At 32.8% G+C, this 17997-nt stretch overlaps 1 protein-coding gene across 1 annotated transcript in view; it reads left to right on the top strand.

Moving 5' to 3' along the window:
• LOC145279915 (sarcoplasmic calcium-binding proteins I, III, and IV-like) overlaps positions 1 to 17997 on the top strand; it is a 219756-nt gene that overhangs the window by 53961 nt on the left and 147798 nt on the right. Inside the window, exon 2 of the mRNA XM_080131472.1 lies at positions 11682 to 11797. Coding sequence (XP_079987598.1) covers positions 11731 to 11797 — 67 coding nt within the window. The 5' untranslated portion in view covers positions 11682 to 11730. The remainder of the gene's footprint in view (positions 1 to 11681; positions 11798 to 17997) is intronic.

Genomic DNA, 17997 nt, shown 5'->3' with positions numbered 1-17997 from the left:
TTTTGCTAATTCCTATCCTCTGATGAGAAGGAAAGTATGTCTTCGAAACTCCGCGGATTAAGGACTATCCACTGATCTAGTGTTTCTGCTAAGGGAGAATATACTGAAACCACTAGAAAACGTATCGAAGCGCATAAATTAGGAACTCGTGATTTCTGGAGAATCTACAACAGTGTAGTAAATAATAGGCAATCAACAATTTCCCCAATATCCAAAAATTATGAAGTTGTTTGTACTGCAATCGAAATGGCTAATATTATTTCCAGTCGGTTTGCCTCAAAGCACTCTTTCCCTGGTGTTCCTTTGCGAACTGACACAACACTAGATGATTCTCTTAGATGCATGATATAATAAAAATCCTTGACATCCCCAAAGCATGTGGATCCGAGCTCAAACCCGCTGTAATATTACAAAAACGCCTTAACGAATCTTGCTTTCCTGACTGCTGGAAAACTGCTTATGTGCTACCAATTCACAATAATTCTGTCGAAAGAACTGAACCATTAAATTGTCTTCTAAATAGCCTCCTCCCTCTTTCGCAAAATTTTTTGTGTCCATAATTAATCAAGCCCCAGTTTATCAACTTACAACTGCAAAATTCTGACCGACAAACAACATGGATTTAGGTAAGCCCGTTCTACGGCAAATATCACAACTGTAACCTCAGAACTTATATACTATGCACTGGACAAATAGCAAAAACACTAGAGGAAGACCCCAGAGGAATGGAGAGAAAAATGGATAGTCACACTCAAAACTGTCAAGACTAAGCTTGTTTCCTTCAATACTTAGAAGAAATTTTCTAAAGATTAATAGCTATAGCTAAAGATACATTACCTGAGAGTACTTATTTCAGACTCCTCCGCTTAACGTTCACAGGGAACATGCGTTGAAACAGATACACGGAGAGCATTGTCAAGGCTGATGCGAAGAAGATGGGCTCTTTCTATCGTGCTAGAACGTTACTTACGCTTAAGAGTGTCCTGTACTTTTACAAGGCCACCATTCAGCGTTGCATGGAGTATTTTTGTCACTTTTGGGCTGCTGCATTTGCTACTAGTCTCTCACTTCTAGACAAGGTTCAAAAGAGAGTCGACAACCTGATAGGTTTTGAACTGTCATCTAAGCTTCAGCCTTTGTCCTATCAACGAAATGTTGCATCGATCTGCTTGTATTATAAGTATTTTAATGGAGGATGCTCCGACGAATGACTAGTCTTTGTACCCATCCAACCGTGACCCCCCGAAAAACTCGACTAGCAGAAAATCCAACCCCTACACAGTAGAGATCTCTAGATGTAAGAAAACCTTCTACTCTAATAGTTTCTTCCCCAGAACTGCAAGACTTTGGAATTCCCTTCCGGTTTCCTGCTTCCCCAACTGTAATGACATGCATAAGTTCAAGTATAATGTGAACAGACATCTTGCTGCTCAACTGCTTACATTGTATCCCTGTATCTCATGTCCCTGATAGTAGCCTCCTACATCAAAGTGGTACTGGGCCGTGTTTGGGGTTGAAATGTAATAAAAACAAATAAAAACAAAAACTACAAATAAGTTCAGGGGTCAATAACTATGTATTCCAATGGTGTAATATTCGCCCTGGACGAAAATCTGGCTTCCATTGAAGAGGAAGATTTTAGGGAATACCAACTTAACATCTCGCCCACATTCGCGTGTACATCCAAGTTAAGAGATAAGATAACCAGCCTTATCTTCCGAAATTGTCACTCATCTGATATTGGCCAGGCTCAAGTAATCTTAACTATTGTTATCTAACTAAAACTGGAGTGTCAACGTTATAATACAGTAAAGAATAGTTGAATAAGTATATTCAAAATAGGGATAGAGCAACATCATATTCTTTTCATTGTGTTGACTCTCGAGTGTATATCCATTGATATGTGTTATGCTTTTATATAGGGTGATGTGGTTCTCGGTTGATTAACTGTGTCTAACTGTGTCGGATATATACTCGAGAGTCAAAATAATCAAAATAATTTTCTGTTGTCATAGATCTAGTTATAATTCTCTTTTAGTCGAGTTAAAATTATATGCTAAAGGATGCGTAGCTATTCAAAAAGGTTAATAACTAAAGTTGAAAATAGAAAGAGTTTCGTTGAAGCGATAAATTATAGCATAATTAAAATAAGTACAGAGGTTTGTTCCAACTTGGCTATATCTGGAAAGCGTTGGACAAGCGCGCCAATGTGCCGTTTGTGGAGGGCGTAGACGATAACACAGAGACATCTTAACTGGACAATTCACGAGATTGTATGACCGTTAGCCAATTTATCACAAATTGGTAATTATAGTCTGCGAATGTCTGCCAGTTGATTGAGTGAAGCTAGAGAAGGGATTCATTCGCCTCAATGAAGTTGAGTTCGTTTAGACGACCACAGCATTCAGTCACTGCTCCTTCTTTTGTTCGTACAAATAGTCAAATAAATTGATGAAGTGATAACAGGTGGGTCAAGTGTCAAAGAGAACACGATAAGGATGAATAAAAAAACAGGGATGATAAAAATGGAGATGAGAGAAGAATGTGAAGAAGAAAAAATAATCCTGTAAAGTACTATTGGCGATAGTAAAATGAAAAGAAGTATCTATAATATATAAAAAAGAATTGGTTCAATAATTGAATATATATATATATATATATATATATATATATATATATATATATATATAAAGAGAGAGAGAGAGAGAGATAGAGAGAATTATATTGTATAATTCATACTATATATATACATATACATAATATATACATATATATATATATATATATATATATATATATATATGCTTCAGTTAGTGTACTTCTAGGAAACTAAGCTACACTGTCATAATATATATATATATATATATATATATATATATATATATATACATATATATAAAGAGAGAGAAGTGAGAGAGGGGGAGAGAGAAAGCAAGAGAAAGAACGAAGGACAGATAGATAGATAGATATATTTTCAGATCGTATTTTTATTTGTTAAATAGCATGGTGATACTTCGAGCGCTCTTCGGCTGTTTATCAAACTTTATAGCGACATAATTATATCAATAAGTAACAAAACTAAACGAATAAGAAATCCTATCTTTAAGCAGCGTTCATTTTTTGGCATTTTAAGATAGTTCACGAAAAATCTCGCAACCGTTTGAGAAAAAAAGAACGTAAACTTTTTAATTTTAAATTTTCAGGCGTTTGTGCATTTGTTCTACATGGCATCAACTGAATGAAGTGAAAAAAGTCGTTATTGTTTTGTTTCACACGTTCAAAAAGACATAAAACTGAAATTTACTTTAATACTATTGGTGGAAGAGTTGAAAAGAAGAGGAAGTCTTGACCATCAAACAAAAACAGCTAGGACTGCTGACTGTTTTCGATCACCCTAAACAGTCCATATAGAGTGAGAGTCCCTAACCTCTAAAACTTCTGTTTTACTTTGCATTATTATTCTAATGGGCCATTTTTCGTAATTTTATTAATTTATAACGATTTGCGCATTCCGTTAATTACATTTTGTTTTAATTTTTAAATAAAAATTGTACATTTTAAAATTAAAACAGCATATTATCGCCCCAAACCAGCGCTAATTGTTAATGAAAGCCAGATATGTCATTTTTGCCATGCCGGCCAGTAGTCGAAATTGTTCAAGGACGACAGTGACCACCAACAACAACCGTAATTTACTTTTTTTGAGGGAGGGGTAGGCTTCCACTCGACAACCCCGGTTAACGTGTCCCGCTTATAATAATAATAATAATAATAATAATAATAATAATAATAATAATAATAATAATAATAATAAGAAGAAGAAGAAGAAGAAGAAGAAGAAGAAGAAGAAATGGCTGCTCAAAATATCAAATAAAAATACACACATAAAACAAGGAAATCGTTTTTATGTTTTGATACTACCTATAAACCTGGAAATATTTCCCTGGAACCACTCGTGAAAAAAACGACATTATACATTATCTATCTATCTATCTATCTATCTATCTATCTATCGGTGTGTGTGAGTGTGTGTGTGTGTGTGTGTGTGTGTGTGTGTGTGTGTGTGTGTGTGCGCGCGCGGGAGTATGTGAGTGTGTGTGTAGTAATCAAAGTAATTTGTCGAGGTCTGCTTAATACTTTCTCTCCTCAGGTTTCTATCTTTCTATATCTTCAGTACTATTGCGTGTAATGCCAGTTCATGTCGGTACATTTTTTGTGGGGGGGGGGTAGCTTACAATTACCCGCTTTTCGTTTTCCTGATTCATGTGATGTTCCTCTATTCTTTAGTTTCATCTTTGTTGCTATTTCTAGATGACTAATTAGAGTTTATTGCTGCATTATAGAGTTTTTCCTTAATATTTTACCCGTGTTCGTTATTGTTATCCGTTGCATCTCCTCAGCCATTACCCTGATTCCTATCGTATTTATTCTTTTTGTAACTTTTAGGAACGGTACGTAGTGTTCGTGCTATTATTGGTGTTATTTTAACTTTCTTAATCTTCCATATTCCTTTCACCACTCCGGTCACTTCCGTGTATTAACTGCGCATTTCCGTCTCCTTGGCATTCATCCTGTGGTTTCTGGAACAGTGAACTCTACCATATAGCAGGGCAGTTTCTTTTTGTTTACTATTATAACAGCTGGTCTTCTTTCTTGTATGAGTTCATCCGTTTGTACATCCAGGTCCCGTAGGATTTCCTGATATCCGTTCTGAAGTACTTCTGTCGGTGTGTGCTTGTGCCATTTGTCTGGGTGTTCAAGATACAGTCGTTTGCAATATTCCCATTTTACTGCATTCTCTTTTATAGCATGTATATTCTATTTGGATAGTTTACTAGATTTGCGAATTATATTACTCTCTTTGTTTTTCTCTTTGTTCACAGTGTTTGAATTCGCTGTTTTCTTGTGTCTTGGTAACATTTGTTCTGATATAGTAAAGTCTAATCGCGTTATCTTGTGTGGATGTAATTAGAGATTAAGTTTTGTTTTCGCAGCTATATCCAAGCATTTCTTGTGGTCCCAACTGTTGTCATCTTTATGAATTGCTCGTGAACTGTTTCTCTACCCATTTTCCTTTCTCGTCGTATCCATTGTTTCGTTGTTCCCCATCTTGTTCATTTTTACAGTGTCTCTAGCTACAAGTAATTATTTTTTCTGTGTTCTACATTATGTATGTTTCCAATTCGTTTTATGTCGTTCTCACGATCTTCAATTCTAACTAGTTCTTTTCCTCCACATTACCTTTGCACATTGAGTCGGTAAGCATCATCATTTGGGTGTAATGCATTGTTTATGGTCATACGTTTTTAAGACCTCTGATCATGATGCATCAGTTATAATTTGGTTCAGCCTTTGAACGATCCCCAGAGTCTTATTAGTAGTACTGCCGATGTGTGTATGCATTTTATTAGATTCTTACACTAACATTTACTTTGCTGGAGTTTTCTTTCTTTTCTGAAGTATTTTTTCCAATTTTTTTCTTTCATTTCTGTTCCTTTCATGTTGCCTGTTTCCAGGCGCCCTAAATATGTGCAGTTGTCATGTTTACATAAGGTACTTATCCCCCCTATATTTGATAGTTTCATACTTTAGTTTTCCCCTTTCACATGATCAGCAGTGTGCACTTTTCTATTCCGAATTCAATTCTGATATTTTGGCTTCAGATTATGGCTGTTTTCATTAGCGTCTCTAGTTTGTTTTTATTTCTTGCAAAACGTTTCAAGTCGTCCTGATTCATTAGGTAGTTCATTATGTCATCTACAGGGTAATCAAAAAGTCAGGTAACATGTTAAAGGTAGAAAAATAATATGATCCATTATAATCTCTATTCGTTTAATATTATTTGTTTAAATATTTGAGTGTAATATATAAACTACCCCTCCTGATTTCTGGCTTTGGGGCTATGTAAAGGATAGCGTTTATGGCAAGAAGCCTGACACAATAGCGTCTTTAAAGTTATTATTGAAGAGGAGATTGCGCGGATATCAGCTGACATGATTACACGTGTTACGCAATCAGTGGTTAATCGCTTCCAGCGATTGATAGAGAGAAATGGACGACAATTAACAAAATAAACATATTTCATGTTTGTTTCATTTTATATTTCAATGTATGGTACTTAAATATACGTGCATTGCTAATATCGTTTTTCTTTAAAATGTTACCTGACTTTTTGACCACCCTGTATATTAGTAAACTTGTATCCGGCTTGAAATTTTCTTTAATATATTGTTAAAGGTTATCATGGTTATGATAAACAGTGGTAGTGAGAGGAAATCTCCTCTGAAGATACTTCTGTGTATTTTTATATCAGCGATCTATTGTTCTCAGTTCAAATCTCCACAATTTTGTTGCATTTTCAATCAAATTAATAATTTTACCTGATATTTTGTACACCCTGAAGCATTATATTACCCAAATTGTAGGGATCCTCTCGCACGCTTTCTTGTAGTCGATACATACCACGAATAAGTTTTTTTCTAATTTTTACATGCTTCATGATATTTTGGTCTATGGATAGTAGGCTATGTGTACTCTTTTTTCGGCATTTTTTGTGCTCTTCACGTAGTATCCCGCAGTTATTATTATTATTATTGTTGTTGTTGTTGTTGTTGTTGTTGTTGTTAGTGTTTTTAGTTGGTATAACCTATAAATAAAGAAAAACTCGAGAGGAAAATCGATTGGTCTTTGCCGGTCTGAAATAGCGGATCTTTATCACTCGACTGTCTTCCAACGGAAACCGATTCAGCCCAAGAGGAAACGAAATGTCTCGTAATAATCAAATGTTCAAAAATATCCAAAGACGAATATTCCTCCGTGCACGGACTGACTCTACTAAAATTGTTCGCAAATCTTTTGCTCGTGAGAAAACACAAAGGAGAAAAAATGGAATTGCGAGTTTTGCCGGAGACGTTTAGTCTGACGATGTTGTGCGATGAAAATAAAATAAAGAAAATAAATTAAAATAAAAAAAAAACGGCATAAAATATTGACGTTTTAGTTCAGATGATCTGAACTATTTCACCACGAGTAAACACATAAATGAATACTTTTCGTGATAGAAAATTGAAAAACTTTAAATTAAACAGAAATAGTTTTCTGGTAAAATTTAAGGTATGAAATAAGAATACAATGTTTTCACATATTTTTTTCGAAAGCGAAATCGAATATTTGTTTTTTTCTTTTGAAATAATCAAGAGCTTTACTCGCAGAAAAATATTCGCTTACAATTTTAAGTGAATAAAACTCGATTTAATAAATAAAATATATGCGTCCAATTAAAATTATATGCACTAAAAAGCAAATAACAAACAGCAGAGGAGTCTACTAATTTACTTGGGAAAATGTCTCACGCCAATAACATGATAGAAATGTGATAATTCACACTAGCGAAGGTAAACTTATTTCTATATATGTGATGTAAATTACCTTTTCTGGGGAAGGTACACTTATTTCATACATATGTAATACCCGTCCTTAGGTGGGCAAATTCTTTTTTTCTCGAAATTGTAAATAATACAATGACATTAAAAAAATCCTCTATCATAAGAATAACAGATATGTTCAAAATCAATTTCAATTTTCTGGGGTTTTATTTTTAGATAATTTTTGTATCGGAATGGCTCTGATAAATATCGAAGACTTAGTTTGTCAAATGTACGATTAACAACACCTCCAGGCTTAATAGCGATTGTTGAAAGTGGCAAGAATTTAATTATTTCAGGAAATTGTTAAAAAAGTACATATTGAACTCGAAAATAACTATCTTGTAGTCAACTAGGAAGTAGTTCTGCGATGGCGTGTTTCACAGACATATTTTTTAAGAACAACTTCAGTTATAGATTTTTTAAGTACACACAGAAAGAAAGGAAATAATTTACAGAGGTTGTAGCTACACGAGTTTTTATTGATGTTTTAGAGGAGAGAACAATTGGTTGGAGATCAGTAACGCACTTACTATCAAAATAAGGATAAGCAGAAGAATATTATTAACGTCTCCAATATTAGAAACATTATGTAAGAGAACAGAAAAGGACATCCCACTTGATTTCAAAGTCGGTTTCATTCCACTTCTAGTTTAGAAAGACAAGGGCGTCACCTCTGCTAATTTGACAACCGTAATTTCTGTAAGTACTCCATATAAATTGAAAAATATATAAAAATAGAATTCTATCTTACAAGTACTTTTTCTGTATACGTTTAACAATACTGCTGGAATATTACAGATTATCTATAAATATTGTCATTTCCTGTTAGCTTTGAATTAATAAATATAACCATTCACACGTTTGAATTAGTTAAGAATTACGAAAAATTATCTACACAGTGCCTAGTATATAAAATTTGTAATATTTTTGGCGGCAACAGTCGTGTCTATAAATGAACGCGGGAACGAAGCTAATCATAATCATTTATAGTTTTAAAGGTTAAAAAACTTCCAAGGCTATATGTATGAATATATATATATATATATATATATATATATATATATATATATACACACACTAGCAAAAGTACCCGTCGTTGACTTGGTTCAAAAACAGCCTACAGAAAATGGACTCTGATTTATAAAAGTATGATAGGTTATGAAAAGGAAGGGTTGTAAAGAGATAGCTTCGAATTTGGGGGTATCAAAACCAAAGCAAAATATGATGAAAGTAAAAATAAATAGATAAATCCCATAATTTATTATACCATACATGTTCACACTGAAACACTTATCACAATATTCTGTGGATCTATATTAAAAAAACTTTGTTAAACTTTGTGACATATTTCCATTCTATGGAGGTCAGGCGCGAACGACAACCCCATAATTTTATCATACCATATTTCTTCAAACTGAAACGTAATCATCAAAGTATACTTACGCAGATAGATATGAAAAGTCTTTATTAAAGTTTGTGCCTATTTCCATTCTATGGTGGCCAGGCGCGAACGCAGACCCCACAATTTTATTATACCATCCCTATTTAAGTTAAAACATACTAATCAAAGTATTATTCTGTACATCTATATCAAAAACACTTGCAAACGTTTTTTTTTTAATTTTTTAATTTTTTTATTTCCATACTTTGTGGACCAGGCACGAACGCAGACTGCACAATTTCAATGAACCACCCTTCTTCCTGATCAAACATACCCATTCCTGTGTCTCGATACATCTTATATCATTATATTTAATCAGTTTTTTTTAAAAATAGTCAACCATATAGGAGCATATTCGTGACCAGACACACACACACACGCACACATTCAGCTTTATATTATATATATATATATGTGTGTGTATACACACGCACACATGTATATATATATATATATATATAGATACACACATATATATACACACACAGACGTTCAGCTTCAAATTATATATATATATATATGTATACATACACACACACACACACACACACACGAAAGAACTAAAGGGATATATATATATATATATATATATATATATATATATATATATATATCCCTTTAGTTCTTTCGGCTATAATCGAAACCGAAACCAAAACTTATGAAGAATTCTTGATAAAATTATTTATAACAAAAATATATTACAACTAAAATTATTTATTACAAAAATATATTGCAACTAAAATTATTTATTGCAAAAATATATTACAACTAAAATTATTTATTACAAAAATATATTACAACTAAAATTATTTATTACAATAATATTACAACTAACATCAAAACCGAAATCAAAACATATGAAGAATTCTTGGTGAAATTATTTATTACAAAAATTGAGGAACATAACAATTAAACAACCTGGATGTAAGCGTGACACAGAAAATAACACACACGCTTTTGTATTTATATATAGATTTATGAAAATTTAACATTTGCAATCATAAATATTCCGAATACAGCTCTCGGCAAAATACCAGATACATTATAAATTATCACCTATGTGTTGTTATAGAATTTATACAGATGCCAATGATGTTTTGTGTTTCACTAATAACTCTCCCCCCCCCTTTCCACCTCTTACAAGGCATATTGCGGCTTGAAACGTAAGGGACAACTATCTGGGCTGGTATATAGCAGAGGGCTGTGGGAAGTTTAATAGAGATATATTTGTTCCATTACATTTTAACTTCCACAGTTCACAGATTCAGACAATTGCACTTAAGGGAACAGCAAGGATACTAAAAAGAGCTCTCGGTTGGTTTCAATAAAAAAAGCGGGGCAATGTTGGCAGCTGGTTTGGCTGCCCCACACCCAGCATTACAATCTTCAAAGGAAGAAAAATAAAAAAATAAAAAAAGGAAACACGAAAACATAAAGTGAAAACTAAAGTCTCACAGCTCACAAAATTTTAATCACTATTGTAATGGTTTACGAATTCCTAACACTTACACGAATTTTACCTAGAAAATCTCGAATCGGTAGAACTCTAGACATAATGTAACTTTGATCAATCTGTTACGTATTAAACTGGTAAATATGCCTATGCCTTGGGACTGTCTGATCAAGCAGAATAATTTTACATACTGATTTGATGTCCATCCATACAATTAAATGAATCCTCAGAAACTGACGGAAGGCAACTAAGTGGATTGCATATTGTGTTTTGACGGTATCGTTTATAATGTTTCTGTAATGTTTCCGCGAGTTTAGAAACTATCGCCAACAGTGTATAATGAATTGAAGTAACGATTCAAAGAATTTAATTTTAAAAGCGAAATGAACAAAACGTGCAACTATTTGTTTAAATAACAGTATGGATTTCGTTTCCACATCTTGTTTTCGTACCGCAGTGGTTAAAGTACTTGGAAAAATCAATTGAAAAACTGATATTCTCCTGAAGGTTGAAAGTTCAATTCTTAGTATGGGCGACCGAAAAAATACAATTACGAATTACTCAGGACCTTTCTCCAGTCGTGGATGACAGAACGATAGTGTGATACCTCCGTGAATTACGTAAAATGTTATGTTTGAAATTTCCTCCAAATTTCCGAGTTTTACAGAAACATTCCCACGTTCAACAAAATACACCTGAAGAAAGTTGGAGGTTAGTTACATCGACTAAAACATTGTAAACATGTCACTGAAGATGATACCAGTAGTCCGAGGAATACAAATAATACGAATGTATGATGTGGAATATATTTTTCTGCGCTTTGAATCTTATACTTGCCTCATATGTGTGAACGAGGCAAGTGTAACAATACGAAACCAAAATTAGAAGAAGTAAAGCAGCTGGATGTCGAATATACATGAATAATTAGACTTTATATATGCATCTAAAATGGCATTGAGTAATACGACAATATATGTGTCTCGGTCTCGTGTTTACTTTTAAAGAATAAAAATTACAATGACTTCAGATTGCAAAAACAAACAGTCGTGCCCCAACAAATGTAGGCAATCCCTAGCCATAATAAAAAAAGAAACGAATATCTTAGTTAAACTTAAGAGGCAATTGAAATCGAACTACATATTCAGTGTATTGTTGAGAAGTATCTTAAATAATTATCACAGAGTTGCTGATAATTTTAAATACAAAAAAAAAACATATGCATAAAATGTCGTCCAAGAATTTTATATCGAAGGTTATATTATAGCTATTGATATATATATATATATATATATATATGTAGGTTGTATTTCTCATTTTTATCTTCGTACAATAATCATTCGTTTTATTCTTTCTTTTCAAGGACAACATTGGATAACGATCGTTAAGGAGCATTACTAGAACCAATCATCATGTCTGCCCATCAGCTTTCCGAGTTCCAGAAGAATAAGATCCTCCGTGTGTTTAACACTTTTTATGGTAAGAAATCTTTCTATTTTACTTTTTATACATATAATACTTTTTTCTGCTTGTTAATATCATTCGATCACTGGTCAACAACGAATTTGTTGTCTGCGTTTTTTCAGCTGAAGTAGGATGAGTCTGATGCACTAAATACAACAACCTCAGTAGCTTTGGTAAATCAAGTCAGGTGTTGGAGCTATAACAACATCGTATTTTACATTTTTCTTCACATATGTGGAGATTTTACAAAATGTGTTGGGGATAAAATTCCATATTTTTTTATTAGAAATGGTGATTTTAATGACAAGAAATATTCTGGTCGAATAGTTATGTGATTATGTTGAAAAGGAATCAGTTCGAAATCATAAAATCTCGACATATTCCACAAATTGGTGCTCACTATACACGAAAAAGGACTGACATTTGCGGGATGAATTTGTCACTTGCAAAAAAAAGGAACATCACTATAGACATAATACTATTCCAGCCGTTGCACATCAAGCACGGCTTAATCAAACAGTTCACTAAAGATCTGGACAAAGATAGTGACTTCTTTAATTACTAGGCTTGTTCAGGATTGTCTATGAAGAAGATAAAAGCTACTATCTATTACGGTCCTCACATTCAGCAGCTCATCAAATACCCGGAGTTCAAAAAGTCAATATACGAAGTGGAACAAAACGTGCGTAACATTTGTTTTGGTTATGAAGAACTTTCTTGGTAACAATCTTGCCAGACACTACGCAGAACTTGTCAACAACACGCTATCTGCTTTCAGAAATCCGGGCTGCAACATGAGCGTCAAGATGCACTACATAGTTTCACATATGGACTAGTTTTCTGTAAATATGGGTTCAATGAGTGACGAGCAGAGTGGATATTCCGTCAGGACCTGCAAATTATGGAGATTAGATGGAGACGCAGTCATTATCGCTGACTACCGTTGAAATCTGAAGAGAGACTTCCATGCCGCTGAGCATTCGAAAAGTTTGAAGAAACAGAAGCTCAAGATCTGAAGTTTGAATGGTGAAGCAACATGCAATTTATATATACTTACATTTATCAATGGCCGAAATTTTATCAATGACCGAAATTAAGTTTACAGTAATCGATGTTTCTATCAAGTAATCCTTGTATGTAATATATGAGGGTTTTCTCTTAAAAACATATTAAGGAGGATATGTGTTGATAAAAATCAGCTGATAATGCCAACAAAATTGAATCAATTTTATCACAAAATATGCTTTAAAAAATTAGCTTAGCACCTGTCATGATGGAGATGCATGGAATCCATTTTCTGATTCAGTAGTGCTAAAATACTCTTAATTAGTTGGAGAAATGTAGACAACATTAAAAAAATAATAGTACCCTATGTTCATCGCATATTTACTTTGTTTATGTTCTCTTGCACGTTTGGATATCATCTTTTAGACTTCATTGTGTGTACCTAGTATCTGTATTTTTTGCAATTTATGACTAAGAACTAATTTTTTTACATATTTCGTATATGAACAATTTGGGAACAAACAATCAGCGTTTGGTTATTTTTTTCGCGGTTTCTTAATACTTTACATAGTTTATTATCTCGCCAATTTGCCATAGATTAAACAACTAAAATGTCACCCGTCACATATAAAATTCCTCAGCAAATATTTTTTAATTTAATTAATATTTCAAAACACTTTTTATCAAGTCTTTCGTCAATTAAATATTGATTCGTATTTCACAGCGACACAATATTGAACTTTAATAATATTTCTAAGTATAGTGAATGGACATTCAACAGATACTAAAATTATTTCTCCATAGAACCTGGTAATAAAATGTTTTTTTAAAGTTCGTTTCGCACAAGGGGTCAAATAATTCACTTATAATGTTTATTTCATAGAAATTGATAATTTTGGCTTTAATTATTATCTTTGGAGTATGTAATCTGTGAACGATAAATTTTATATTTTATAACGGTTTTATTTGGATACGTATGATTCATAATTGAAACGCCAAAAATGCTGGACTTGTCTTTATGGGGTTGGTTGTCTCTTGTTTCTGAAACCTATTTTTTTGTATTCATATATTTACTTTCTAAATAATTAATAATTGTGGGATATTAAATTATTTTCCAATATATATATATATATATATATATATATATATATATATATTGCAAAACACACACACAGATATATATATACATACATGTATATATACATATTATAAACACATTATATATATATATATATATATATATATATATATATATATATATATATATATCACAACTGGTAATCCCTGAAATAACATGATGAATATTGCGAATTCGAGAAAGCAAGTTGATGCAACGATTTTAGAAGATTAAATTACTTACTAACAAAATTAATTTCTAACGAATTACAAATAATTAAAAAGGAAAACTTTTAATTATATAAGACCTTCCAAAACTATATATGTAGGTATCGTAAGGTATTTGACGACACTTATGTTTTTGTACTTTAAATTAATATATACTACTAATGTATGTTTGCTTACAGAAGATCCCATAACAGATACTACTATTACTAATGACATGAAAAGACACCTTCTAATAGTCTATGTAAAAGCGAAACACAGCAATTCACATATTTGCTAAAAGTCGCTAGCGATCGGATTCGGTGTTTTTAATAGTGAAGGGCACATCATGCTTCCTCGTGTCTTTCCAGGGGACATTAGATTCATAATAGATACTTATGTCCAGACTCCTCTACCTATTGTTAAACCTTGGATAGACAACGTAGCTAATACCAAATTTATGACCCCCCCCCAACTTACCAGATCTTAATCCTTTGGACTATTACGCATGGGACGTCATTTAAAAGGGAGTTAATGAGCATCCTCAGAACACGAAAGTCTCTCAGATAGAAACACCCGAACAATAGAAAACATACATAAAGATCACCTGATCCAAATTTGTAGTCGCTTTCGAACTCGAATTGAGTCAGTGATGTAAGCCAAAGGAGCATATATACAGAATAAAAAGTAAATAAATATTATATTTATTTTCTTTGTTATAAGAGACTGTAAAATTCAATTATTTAACGGTTTCATTTTCTGTTTTTCTACAAGTGTTTAAGGCGTTCTCAGATACCTTAATTACCTTGTGTATATAAAGAATAAAATATAGAATATGCACTTTGTCCCAACTAATCGTTACATAATGTCCATTAAAACAGTTTAAACATAGTTGCTAATCTTAATTCTGCGAATTCTCGAATACTCAAATTAACGAGAACTTCGCTATCAGATGAGTGGATATAGTCGGCTTACAATGCAAACTTTTGGAATACATTAAACTGACAACTTAGACACCCTTTTGAATGAATCTTAATAATTGCTTTCTATTCTTCAAAAAATATTTCGTGGTTAAAAATAATCGTCTAAAATGTATTTGTTTTAAATTTATCAAACACAATGATCACCTTTTAATATGCTATGCAGCGTTTTGTTATGTAATCAGTGCTTTAAAATTGTCAGTTGGTTGGCAAAAAAGAGATGATTCTACACAGCCGGCAAAACAGATAAATCTAAGTACTTATTTCGTAAAAGCTACAAAAATGTAATTTTCATATTTGTGCACTTACCCTAGATCCTTTAGCACGTGATCTAATTTTATTTATTCCGTTATTTAAACCACCTTTATATTGATAATAGCTCAACTATCCATCTCATTAATCCTAATCACCAAGTGACTTTTCACCTTGATGAGCGGCCACTTATCTATAAATATGTTTTTACATCTATCATCAAGATTTCATTCATGTTTTCTTATGTTTCGTAATCTCTGGTTAGACCAGACTGAACTCTTGCATTTGCATTTCGTGTCCCTCTGTGCTGACTTATAACAAATTTGAAGTTTTGTTTGTGCCATAATCACTAGAATATTGCTTTACAGGGCTAATAGATTCTTTCTACCCGGTTTGTTTTTTCGTCAAAGTTTCCATCCCTTAAATGGATGCTTTAACCACAGCTAAGGAGCTCCATCCATCTCCGGTATGGTAATCCCCTGGAGTATCAGAGAGTAACTGACAGGTGATATACCCTGCCTAAGGGACGCCTGGAAGAGTGACACGTTAGGTAGTTCAGCTCCCAGAGGTATTTACATACCCGCATACCTTAAATAGCTAATCCTGATCTACAAGTAGTCTAGAAGTTAAACCTGGAATGAAAACGTCAAAATACCTCATTATACGCGTTATTTTAAGAAAACGGTAATTTTTTTATTTCAAGCGAACTAGCATTACAAATAACGTTTTTTGCATAAGACATCTGAAGAAGTGGTTAAATCTGATTTTTCTTTTCAATAGTAGAACTTTAAAAAAAAGTACCTTATGAACACTGTCGCCTTCTTCAGTCTCGAGAGACAATGTTACCACACTTTTGAATAACCGCTCATGTAATTACGCATCACTCCTATATCACACTTCTCTAGAGTCGGCACTGCTTGATTCCAATGGTAAGAAGAAATCCAGGACGACTGAAAGCAATGCCGAGATAAGCAGAGAGCATATATAGCAAATGGTAATCACAAATAGTCACCCATTTTAGTACTGACCGTGCTCAACAATGCTTAACTTCGATAATCTTACAGGAATCGATGTGGCAACGTGATTATGCCGTATTTTTATGGGAATAAATAAAATAATATTCATATTTATTCTAAATCTCAAGAAAATATAGGTTTGAAATTTACAGATAAAATACCAACAAAATTTAGGGAAATGAAATATAAAACGAGATGTTGCTTGGATGAGGTGGTTAGGAAACAGTACGTGCTGGAATATCTTAATTTAAGCAAAATCAAACCTAAACAATTATAGAGTTAAAAATGAGAAGTAATTAATGAATAAGGATGTTGATTATGCAAATTTTGTTATATAGAATTGTTAAAAATATAGGGCAAACCGAGTTAAACATATGACAGAGCCTTGAATGCGATTAGAGCGTAGAATAGATATTTTTTCCTTGAGGGTGTGTGCATTTTGTAAAATCGATTCTTATAAAACTATGACAAGCATAAAAAGCATAACATCTGTTACTTGTCTCTTAAATAAAGATGACTATATAAAACTGACGATATATAAAACTGACGATATATAAAACTGACGATATATAAAACTGACGATATATAAAACTGACGATATATATCAAACATGATGTCAGAGGGTGGCGTTTAATGTCGAATATAAATTTGACTGTTTTTATTTTAACGTATTTTGTCATGATGACCCGCGGTACAGAAATCAGTTTTATTTCATATTTTGTATTTAAATTTACTATTTATTTCTTACTTTTATTCATACATAAACAAGAATTATGTTACTCAAGCGAACGGGTTCACTGTAATAGCAGCCAAATTTTAAAACGTCAACCTCAGTTTAAAATTGGGCAGCAGAATATTTGTTCACATTACATTAACATTTTTACATGTTGCTACCATCGCGGAACATACAGCGATGAAGGAATTTTAAATGCATGGGATCCGAGTATAGATGTTACTAGAGTAAGAATTTTTCCACTATCTATATATCTTCAGAATAAATGGAGAGGGCGATTTACGGCTAATCGGGTTGTTGTGAATATTTACGTTTAAGTTTATAACTGCTGTAACATACCTGTAGCACATTATGGTGAAGTGCTTGTAAAATATTAATTTAAAAAAAACAGGGATGCGATACTGCGCCAATTTGGCAGCTCTGTTTGGTAGCTCAGTTGTCGAAGTATAAAGCATGGCATTGCATTTTTGGATGGTGTGTTACGTATTTTCGACATTGTATTATGACATATGTGTCTATGACTTGCAGCTTAACGCCATATTCAATTTTTTTTATAGTCCAGACGAGATATTGATATACATCGTTGTACCCTATTGCGTAGTAGCTATTACCAGGCAGAATTTTACGATTGAGTGTCAGGAGAATCACATTATACACATCTGTTTCACAGACGCAATACACGTTATCGTTGCTGAAACTACTACAATTCTACACATTTAGCAATGGAAATTTTATATCGAAGTTAACCACTGAAATCAAACCAACGGACGTAATATCTGATAACGACTCATGAGAACATCTTAAATCCCATCGTTAATAGACACATTTTTTATGCATGTTATTTCGTATTTTGTCAAGTTTTCTTTTAGTTCTGTCTTATTTCAATCGCGTGAAATTCAATCAGAAGCG

The sequence above is a fragment of the Euprymna scolopes genome, chromosome 7 (assembly GCF_053919585.1).
Source record: "Euprymna scolopes isolate OS-2025 chromosome 7, ASM5391958v1, whole genome shotgun sequence".
Lineage (NCBI taxonomy): Eukaryota > Metazoa > Mollusca > Cephalopoda > Sepiida > Sepiolidae > Euprymna > Euprymna scolopes.
This window is presented reverse-complemented; position numbering and strand designations above follow the sequence as displayed.